This window comes from Equus caballus, chromosome 29, assembly GCF_041296265.1.
Source record: "Equus caballus isolate H_3958 breed thoroughbred chromosome 29, TB-T2T, whole genome shotgun sequence".
In the NCBI taxonomy this organism is placed as follows: domain Eukaryota; kingdom Metazoa; phylum Chordata; class Mammalia; order Perissodactyla; family Equidae; genus Equus; species Equus caballus.
In genome coordinates this window covers 31797894-31809346 of record NC_091712.1, presented here as the reverse complement: position 1 = coordinate 31809346, position 11453 = coordinate 31797894, and the positions used below count along the sequence as shown (strand labels likewise).

The following is an 11453-nucleotide window of genomic DNA, read 5'->3' as shown; positions in this document are numbered from 1 at the left end:
CTGTAAGAAACAAAGAGATAGTGGCCCAATGACATGGATTGACAGCCTCAAAACTGTCACCTTGGTAACTGCCCGGTTATTCCAAGGATGCAGTTACCACTCAAATCTTTTTGGGAACCCACCTTCTGCACTGGCCTTCGGAACTCATGGTTTAACTTGGACGCAGCAAGTCTTCACTGCCCTGAGTAGATGTGATTAAGAGTCCAAAGACACTAGGGGTTGGGTGATCAAGCCGAGTAGTAATTTTGGGTTGGAAAATAAAGGCATAACTATAAGTAGACTTGAACTCCCCAACTATTTTAACCAATAGTATAATGCAATCATGCATATACCTTGCCAAACTAACTCAAAGATGACTTTAATTCAGCTGAATAAGCAAAAGAATTTCATGGTCATGCTTCAGACATGCCATGTGTACTAGCTCAAAAGCACCAAGACATGGCCTTTCCCAGAATCTATCTCCCACTGTCCTAGCAGGCTCCCCAAATTCAGAAGACTTTGATCAGAAGGACTGACAACTGCTGCTAAAATACCACATATCCTACGCAAAGTGTAGCATAACCTCTTAGCATGAATTTGTTTGACCTAATGAATAGTCAGCCTTGAGTGACACAAGGCAAGAGGACATAATTTATTTGAGGGGGAGGCTGTGCAAGAGGACAGTCACCAAAGGGAGACTCTAGAACCGCCTTCTAACCCTCCAACTGCACACGGCCCCCCACCGTCAGCTCTGCCATCCATCCTCCACAGATCAGACACACTCGGCGGCGTGGTCCAAGCAAGTATTGATTTTTATTAAGAATAACTTTGGTTCTAAGAATTCCACCCTCGATTCTGTAAGACTTTCATTAAAAACAATTATACAAGAGCAAATACAAAAAAATATTAAATTATGAAAACAAACCCATTAAGGCTCCCTTTATATATATTATATACACTCAAACAAGTCAAGATTTTTCGGAGTAGAAGAATAGAGTCAACTGTTATAGCTTAGAAAGCAACAGTGCCTTACTACGAGACTATAAAACACTCGACTATTTTAAGAAAACCATAGAGTGGAAAAATGGAGCCATTTTTGTCAAAAAGTGGCTCAAAGCACGAAACTGCTTGGATATTTATGAGTCCTAGGGGTTTGGACTGTACAGTAGGCGGGAGACTGATGCTTATGTAATCAAGCTAGTGAGCCGACCCGATGTGACAACTTCTGAGAGCTCCCCTCCCTGGACAGTCCACTTTTCGTCCTAAGACATCAGCCTGCGCTATTTACAAGTAGACCTTGTGTACTAACTACACAAAATTCTGCAGATTTGTGAGTGAGACTGGGAGGGAAACGCTTTTGTGATTTTTTTTTCCCCAGTGAAGAAGGAATTCTTGGTAAGTTCTAGGAACAGGATTGGTCCTTCGAAAGGGGCCTGCTGGGGCCCTTGGGAATTTTATCAAGTGGCAGAATTGCTTCCAGAACACAGGATCTATAAAGATCTAACACCCAGTTAGATGAAAGGCTAGGAGCCGGTCCTGAATCTTCACTTTACAAATCACATTGTTAGTCCATATACACGAAGAAAGAACTCTAGTCAATGTGCAATCAGAAATGTACTTTCAAGATGATGAGTTAATGTACTTTTTTCTCTCAAAAGGAAGAACGATGGAAAAAAATAGTTACCATTCCATCCTTCGAAAGCAAACTATGATAGAGCAAGACTTTACCTTAAACATCTCATATTTTATTCAAATAATACTTGCTGATGAGAGAAATAATCCATTTCAGTTGTAATCAACATGTTCCCTAACTAGCAGTATATTCTCATTGCATTTATTCATATCTTGTTCACATGAGGACTGAGTATGAGCCTAATCATCAACTCTGAAAACTAAAGCATTCCCATAGAAAGCTAATTTCTACTACGTTTATTAAGGATTCAAAAGCTTGGGATCTAGCTTTCTATGAGCCTTTAAAGGAGTATAAGAAGATCTTCAATGTAGAGATTACTGGCTGTACCATCTCCATGGAGAACATACTGAATCCACACAAATTCTTCCAGATGACCCCAAGTAGAATGTACCTCTGCCCAGAGCAGCTGTATGAAATGGATTTTGTGTAAGAATTTTGCTACTATTCTTAACTCGGACATCACTTGGAGGAGCATGCTAGCTAGAGTGCAGAAACCAAGCAGCCTCTCCCTTCACCTCAATTTTTCCTGAGAGATGCAGAACAGTAGTCATCAACGTCCTTGTTATCAACAGCATCATCATCACTAAGAGAGTGGTGGACCAGTCTTTCTTCACAAGAAAAACAAGGCAAAGAAATGGGGGATCATTAATCAGAAACTTTCAAAACTTGGATTCTAATAATATTCAAAATGTACAAAAGCTGTAAATCTTCCAACAAGGCCTCCTTAGACCAAACCACATTTGTTTCACATTAAAATACCCGAAAAACTCCTTGCCCAGTTCCCAGTAGGAGCTTTCCTCAAACAGCTCTCAAAAGAAATCAAAAGATGTGGACCCTTTACTTTTGACACTGAAGTTGGGTTATATGGACTAGTTTTTATTCTCCAAATGACTGGGAGATTATTTCATTTAAAAGGGCCAGCTCAGCAAGAAATTAAAAAGCAAAACAAAACAAAAACCCTAATAGTTATCAAAGCAATAAATGGATTTATATGATGTGCTTTCTCTGAACTGGAATGTCACTGTGGAGCCTACTAATATCACAGAACCGAAAGAAATTAAAATAAGATCAAGATGGATGTTGACGTATTTTTGTTTACGTATTTTTAAACCTTCTCACCCCATTTCTGAGTCTTAGTGCCAACAAAGGTAGTAGCTGTGCTCAACATCCACACGAACATTCTCCGGCGTTAACTGTAATGTGGGTGAAAGTATAAATTGACCAAGAAAATGTTGGGTTCTCAAAATGGAATTTACAAACATTGGGTGTAACAAATCAAACACATTTCTGTGCAATCCAATAGATAACTAAAGGAACAAGGAAACACATTTTCTTTAGGTTTTCAAAGAAAAAAGGCTCTGTGCCCCACTAAACTTGGACCGGAAGAAAAACCAAGTAGTGCAACTCTCAAGAATTTATTCCAGTGTCCTCTTCCTCTGTCGTTGATGCTTCTTTTGATCAGGTCTGTGAACACAGGTCTGTTAGCCCAACTCAAGTGCTGGTCAAGGTCCTTCGTTTGGCGAACAGAACTGCAACTGTCACAGGTAGTTTATCCACCAAGATTGTAGGAAAACCAAATCAAATCCTTCTGAAGGTAACAATTCTCTGCTGGCTGGGACTCTCCCCAGGGGCTCCGGCCCTGAGAGGAAGTGTTGAGCAGACGCCTGCAGCCCGCTTCCGAGCGCGACGGGCCGGGCGCATCTCTGCGGCCCGGGCCTACGACTCCTGGGCTTGGGCCACTTCCTGGCCTGTTCTCCTGAGATTCCCTTTGACCTTCACAAACTCTGGCGCATTTTCCTGCTCTTCTTGCAATTTCTGATTCTCGAGTTCCAGCTAGATGGGATTCAGAAACAGGAAAGTGATTCACAAACTGAGCGGCTTTTCAAAGTCCCTGGCGACTTCATCTCCCAAGGGGAGAAAGTCTCTTCCGGTCTCCACTTTAAATATATATACATATGGATGCATACGGGTCCTGCAGTAATTCTGTGCAGGAGCAGCAGCCCATTGGCTGTTACCACAAGCAATGTCAGGAGAGGATGAGAACCTAAAAATCAAGGCTAAGAACACAAGACGCTCAGATAACACATGTCGCCCTGTAGTCTGTCTCAGTGAAGCTGAGTTTCCCAACCCTCTGCTGTGAATTCCGTGACAGCCCCTGGTATGGGCTCTGGCCCCTGAATCTCTTCCAGGCCCTCGACAAAATCCCTGTCTTTACCCTGAAGGTATTTTAGCCTATTTTCTGACATTTTGTCTCATATTTTCCTGTCATGGTATCAACACCAACACCTGACGTGTCTGGTGAATTCTGCTCTTTCCAACATCCATATTTCTCAGGACCAAAAAGGGCTATTTTTGAAGTAAGTCAGAGAAAGCCCAATACTGCATGATCTCTCTTATATGTGGAATCTAAAAAAATCGAAACTGTAAAAGCAGAGAGTAAAACGGTGGTTACCAAGGGCTGGGGGCTGGGGGAATTGGGAGACGTTATTTCAGGGAACATAATTGCCACTGTACATAAGTAAATCCTGGAGACCTAATACATGGTACCGTGATTAAAGCCAAAAAAATTGTACTCTGAATATTAAACTTGCTAAGGGACTAGATCGCAATTGTTTCCAACATTAGAAGAAATGATAATAACGTGATGCGTTAGAGGCGTCCGCTAACGCGACAGTGGTGATCACACTGTAATATGATGGTATCAGATCAATATGCTGTACACTTGAACTGACAATAACTTAAACTGACGCAAGGTTGTATGTCAAGTATTTCTCCATTAAAAAAAAAAGACAACTTTCACCCTCACCTGCTCCAACTTCTGCTGCCGTTTTAATAGTTCGATTTCAAAGTCAGATTTCTTCTTCTGCGCTGCTTCCTCCTTCTGCTTTATCACTTGATCTCGTTTTCTCTTTTCCATCACTTTCTGCAGTTCTGGCTTATTCTGAGGGGCAAGACCCCTGCAAAAAAAAGCATTAAGAAAAATAAACGATTTTAATCTAGCGGACCAAGCTTTCATGCAGAGAAATTTAATGGAAGGCATCAGCCTCAGAAAAGGGGTCTACCGAATGAGCATGATTTTTTTTTTTGTTTTTTGAGGAAGATTAGCCCTGAGCTAACATCTCCTGCCAATCCTCCTGTCTTTGCTGAGGAAGACTGGCCCTGAGCTAACATCCATGTCCATCTTCCTCTACTTTATGCATGGGACGCCTACCACAGCATGGCTTTTGCCAAGCAGTGCCATGTCCGCACCTGGGATCCGAACCGGCAAAGCCCAGGCCACCAAGAAGGGGAATGTGCGAACTTAACCGCTGCACCACTGGGCCGGCCCCCAAATTAGCATGATTTTGAGGCCAACTACCTGTTACTAATCAACACCGGTGGTCTCAGAAATTCACAAGCATGAAGAAAGGGCCAGAGCATCTTCCAAATGTAAGCAAAGGAAATCCATTCATTCAATAAAAATGTATTGTGCACCTACTGTGCGCCAGGCATCAGGCCATGCAAAGGAGGTTAGTGAGAGTAGGATGGAGTGGGGAACAGCACACTCATTTGATGGATGCAACGAGCACCCATGATGGAGATGGAGATGGCTAGAACCTGAAATGCCCCCTCCTGGAGTTTCAGGGGAAGCTTCCCAAGTTCTAGCCCCCGATTTCGTGCACTAAATGTAGCCTAGAGACAGGCTAGCACAGAAATTTAAAGAGAAAACGGCCCTGAAAACCTCTTCCGAATTTTTCAGATTGGGAAGAGGGTTCTTGTACATCTAAAGGCAGCTCCAAGCTTTCCTCATTACTGGGGGGCACGACCGCGGAGAACTCTGACCCCCAACTCCCAGTCCAGTGCTCCCTGCAGGGTGCCATGTCACATGTGTCGTTTCCTCACGCACGGGAGCCAGGCTTCAGGGGAAGCGCCACATTTCTGAGGAGTAAATTAGGGCTGCCGTCTCTTCAATCGGGGAGAACCAAACCCAAAACTGAGGCCACTCCCTAGCAGCCCTCCCCTCAGAAAGGTGGGATGCAGGTCAGGGTAAGGACATTCAGGATCTCCTCAGGCGGGATGTCTGTGTTAACTGTTAGCTACAACTCTCCTTCTCTATTTCTCTGCCATTTCCTTAGGATTTCTCCAGTCCAGGCTTCCCAAGATGCTGAAGTGAGCCCGTCCACCTCCTCTGGACTGTCTTCCTTCTCTTCACGTTAGCTCTTAAGTAATTTCAACTTGATGCTAACAGTTACTAACAGCATTTAAAATAAAAAGGAAACAACTCACAGCACAGGAAAAACACTATCGATTCCAGGCAGCACAGGATATAGGTAATGGTGGGCATTTTCACACTCACACGCACACGTCCACACACACACTTGACCGAATAGTAACACGGGCTTTTCTGGGCTGCGGAAATGAACACTGCTGAATCCCCCTGGCCTGAGACGGGCCTGTGCACCAGCCCCCTACCTTCTGGTCTTGCTGCTGCTGACTGCGAGTCTGCAGATGAGGAGCGTCTACCTCTGTGGCTGTTCCCTAAGCTGCATCAATCACCCGAGGGGACTAAGTACCTGGGAGTCATTTGAGTAGCTGTTCAGTCAAATAATTTCCAGAATGCGTGCTCTGGTTGTAAGAAATTCAACGACACACTCGTCTCCATCTCTTTCAGGTCCACACTATCACATCTGTAAATGAAACCTCAATTTCACACTCCTCATTTATCTAATTATCATTTTAAAAAATGCTATGGAATCTCTCCTACCTACCTATTTTTTTAAATCACAATAAGCTTTTCAAAGTAGCTGTTTACAAAGTAAAGATCAGTATGTCAATAAAGATAAAGGATACATAGTCAAAATAGCATATGTCTTCACATTCCCAATATGCATTAGCAGAACTTCTGGCAATAAAGAAGGAGGAAAAATATATTAAAATCATATATTAAAAAATTTAAAAGTATTAAATTCATAAATTCATATAATATTGAAAAATGTTAAATTAAATTTCCAGTGAAACCAAAGAGACAGGTTATCATTGTGATTTAATTACAGTTTCACAGTTATGAAGATCGCATGAGAGGAATAGAGGTATAGATGAATTATTCTGGAAATTAAATTTTTAATTAATGTAATAAAAACTGCTTATGGTACTTCGCTCACAATAAATGTGTCAAGAGCACAGGAAAATTTGTTTGTAAATAATCTGAGTAAAGACCCATCTGTTTCATGACTATTAAAAAGCCTCAGTATGATACTACAGAATTAAGGGATTAAATTTTAGGATTAAGAATTTAGCTCTCTGCATAATTTAAATTTCAAACATTTTTCTTTCCCTATATATCACTGGCAAAATTAACCGCAACTGTTATTAAATTCTTCTGGATTATGCCAAAGCTGTGGAATAAGCTTTGATGTATGACACAGCAAGCTGACATTCTATTGCAATGTATGAATGGGTTTAACTAATACACAGTATTCATTTTCTGTTCAAAGACTTTTACACAATGGTGGCAGTCAGATAAAATATTTAGCAAAAGAAAGCTCAGGAAAATGGTGCTTATATGATAAATGTTCTGCACTTCGAACAGTCGAGAAGTCATCCAAATTTAGTTAATATTTTATCTCAGCGGATCACTTCACTTTCCGTGCTGAATGGAAAAGTTAAGTACTCGCCCATATGGCTGAGTCCAAAAATGGATCCAACTGCACAGACAGCGTAGACAGACAGAAACGAGCTTCTCCAAATTTCATAAAAACTATAATATCATTCTTTGCACGAGAACAGCTGATTCTCTTGAATCAATTCTGACATATACACAATTAACAAGGAATTTCCATCCTTTTAGAACTGGTGGCTTTGTACCATTCAAGACCAGTTATTCCCAAGCCTGCTTCCTGTGACTATTATACAGTGGGCCAAGCCAATTTTTAAAATTAGTAAGTACATGTTGCAAAAAAATAGGTTAGGGAACATATACATAAATGTAAAGTAAAAAGTGAACGTACTCCTAAATTCTCCTCATTAAACAAATCTTGGGAGCACCAAAAACTTACGCTGTATTCTACGTGAGTGGTGGTCCCAAAAATTGTACAAGTTAGAGGCCCTGCCCCCGTGGACTCTTCCCCTCGCTGCACCCAGAGATAACTAATCATTTATGCTCCTCCATGCTTCCTACACCTTTACCAACAGAGCTCTTCCACATTCTTTTTAATATCTGCACAACAGAAGTGTCATAATTTTGCCACTCCCATCCTGACAAACAGGCTGTTTCCAGCTGTACCCTATTAAAGCAAGGAGGCAATGAACTTCCTTGTACGTTTATATTTGCACTGTTATACAAGTATTTCTGTTGGCTAGATTCATGGAAGTAGAATTGTTGGCTAAGCATGTGTACATTTTATACTTGATATACATTGCCAAACTCCCCTCCAAAAAGCCTGCAACAATGTATATACTTTCACTACCAGTGATGAAATGTATAGACAACTTTCAATGGTACGTTTCAGGTTTCACATAAACAACTGAATAAGGTCAGGGGCAGACTGGGAGCGTCCATACTTGCCCCACCTCCACTCCAGGTGCACTTGAACCCACAAACGGTGAACTTGCCTCCTCACCTGGGACAGCACTGAGCAGGAGGCAAGGGCTGGCTCAGACCCAAACAGAACATCTCCTGGCCTAATTATTTTCTTAGGGTGGCGGGCGAGAGCTGCATTTGGAGTTCAAGCCCTTGATTTTAATCTTGAAACCTTCTGGTTTGGCCTGCCTCATCCACATTTCTGGCTGAGCGATGTCTATCTGCATGGATTCAAATGCAAATATTCTTATCACAACTTCCCCTATCCCCCCCCCCCACCCCGCCGTATCGTACAGCAACAAGTATTTATTGAGGATCTATTTGTCTAGCAAAGCATGCGAAATGAAAATCAACTAAAAACACAGGAAACTAGACCTTTGACCGATATGAACAAGCCAAAGAACCAAATTTAGGAATGTGCTTAAGTAGTTGGGTAGTCTATATTTGCCCAAAAAAGTACTCTTTGTAGAGAAGACAGCATCTCTAAATTATATGAGAATTTTTTTTAAGACCTCTCAAACACTGATCTTTCAACTACAAAAAATAATGCCTCTTGAAATCTGCCTTTTTATGCCATTGGGAACATCTAAAGAACCTGAGAACCTGACAAAGGGTCTTAATAATCAGACCTAGTGGGAAACTGACCCGATTGAAATTTAAAGACTTTCAACCTGAAAGTTAGTTGGGTCCAAAAGATGGCAAATAGAGGAGCAGAATTATAACCTTGCAAGAGTGTAGGTTTCAACATTAGAATACCTATCAGTGTTTGTTCTCCTAAACAGTGACTGGGCTTTATCTTCTAATCTCTAAAAAGTAACTAGGAAGAACCCTTTGAACTAACTGCCACAGGGCTTTGAGCCAAATCTGTGGCTAGGTAGAGCAAAGGTCCAAGGCTCCATGGACAGCTGGTTTTGTGTTGATCTCATTTCTGTCTCCCTCCAATTTCCCTACCCCCTTCTTCTTATATTGTTACTATATCTGATTTATTTCTATAAACTGCCTTTAATTCTGTTTATTTCTACCCTTCTTTATTCCAGAAAACTATTGTGTGATCCTGAGAAGATTCCTTAGCCTGTTATTCTGAGTTGTCTCTTATTCACATGCCAAATTAGGGCAACTCCAAGATAATACATGTTGAGTTAATGGAAAGGGTCTGGATAAGATAAAATACGGGCAGGCCCTTGATAAATTGTAGAAAAGTAGGCAGACTTTCATTATGGTACAAACCACTAGTTAAGAACGATTATCTTTAACTACATATTATCGATGTGATCCTTCCTATTATTTGGCACCAAAATTTAGAAATAAAAAGCCTACAGTCTCTTAAAAGTATGTGATAGAAGACGGTCAAAAGAGAAGAAATTGCCTGAGAAGTTTTCACTCTAAAAGGTCATATTTCTAATAAGAGGACTTGACCCAACTAAGATTTTACCTTGAAAAACCTGAAGACACAGGATGAGATATACTCATTTAATTTTGAAACTTGCCTTTTCTCTTCTTTCTTTTTTTTAAAAGGTACTTGTACAGCCAGACCAGAAGCTTTCAAAGAAAAAGAGGAAAAAGCAACAGGAATTTCCAGATGATGCTACATAGGAAGGAAGTGGAAGATGGATGGGACTAATCGAGTACTTATTGTATGCCAGGTATTTTAATAGGTATTTATACATGCTATTATTTAATTCCATTTTATAAGAAAGAGACTTTTATCCCCTACTTTATAGATGAAGAAACAGAACAAGAAGGGGGAGCTTGTCCAAGATCATAAAAAGGTCAAGTTCAGTGGCGAGTCAGGATTCATACCATTTCTCTCTGACCTCAACCCCACGTCCTCTCTACACTGTGGTACTTGAGGGAACAGCAGCATTCTCCAAAACTAGCTGAGCTGGGCCTGGCTAGAGAGTCAGCTGTGTAAACAAGGAAAAGAAAGCATGGGCGAGAGCAGGTCAGACAGAGCGAGGTCCATCTTCACAGAATGCGCCTATTCTAGGAAATACGGAAACTTATTCAGTGCACGAACCCATAGATTTCCCAGAGCTGGAACCCAGGCCACTAATAGAAATTTTTGCAGAATAATTTGTAGCCTCTAGTTCAGAGAACAGTTCTTCTGCCAATTTTGGTTTTACTTTTGCCTCTATTCTGACTTGGAGCCTTTTCATAGATATAACAGAAAAAAAAATAAACAGTTTGAGCAAGAATGTTTCTTAGAGATTAACTAAGCCCCTTACTCCCATTTAACAGATAAGGGAACTGAGGTCCAAGATGCGAAAACAATCAGAATACCACCTAGTTTAGAAAACCATTTAGCAACTCTCTTTTGGCATACATTCAACTTTCGATCTTTCCACCAAAACGCAGACAGGTTTCCCAGGGCAGGACAGCCTCAAAATTCTGTGGCCTTACTAGGAATTTACACAGTCATGTTCTGCTTTGAGCATGATGACACCAAATCCATATTTTTTTTCCTTTTATCTGATAAAGACAGGTAGAAGCTAAACATCCATTCAAAAAGAATCAAACTTGCCTTCGATTTCATCAGCATTAACCCAAAAGCGCACTGGTGTGACAGGGTAAAAAGGGAATAAGCCACATTCCCAGTCTGGAGGGAGGATGTGTTTACAGAGAATTCCCAGGACAGGCAACATTTCTGGCAGGTGTGTACTCGGGAAGGAGAAATGCAACAAAAACGCCCCCTCATCCCCTTTTAAGAATTTTTTTTAATTAGCCCTTCCTCTAAGAGTACCCTAGCACTTAACTTGGTCTGCGTACCTTTCGGTTCAATCGTAGCCACCTTTTCACCAGGGCTTAGCAAAGAGTGGGTGAGTAATCTATAGGCCCACAATTCAGATCAACAGCTTCATTTGGAAGACATGAAAATAGTTCTCAAGGAAGCTTAATAATTCTTAAAGTAACTTCATATCTTAATAAATACAGTACCTGTGTCTCCTCCGCTCGCCCATGTTTACTAACCCTGCCCGGAATAACTTACAAAGCAGAGTACATCAGCCCAACATCCAAAAATTTTCACAGCCCAGATGGAGCTAACAAACGGTTTACAAAGAAGATGGAAGAGTAAATGTTTCACTCCTCTCCAAAAAATTAATAATAAAAATTATGACAGTAATAGTTTAAAATGTTACTTAAAACAAACAAAAACACCAGAAAGAGGCTGCTGATGGATTGTTAAGTCTGATGTGGTTCTAGAGACTTCTGCCACTCACGAAT

General features: G+C 41.0%; 1 protein-coding gene across 8 annotated transcripts in view; it reads right to left on the bottom strand.

Moving 5' to 3' along the window:
- Positions 1–773: 773 nt before the first annotated feature.
- The window catches only part of FAM107B (family with sequence similarity 107 member B), a 76837-nt gene continuing 66157 nt past the window's right edge, over positions 774–11453 (bottom strand). For all 8 annotated transcript variants that reach the window (XM_023632038.2, XM_014737078.3, XM_023632039.2 and 5 more), the window contains 2 exons: positions 4479–4629; positions 774–3505 (listed from right to left, as the gene is read on the bottom strand). In XM_023632038.2, coding sequence (XP_023487806.1) covers positions 3389–3505; positions 4479–4629 — 268 coding nt within the window. In that variant the 3' untranslated portion in view covers positions 774–3388. The remainder of the gene's footprint in view (positions 3506–4478; positions 4630–11453) is intronic.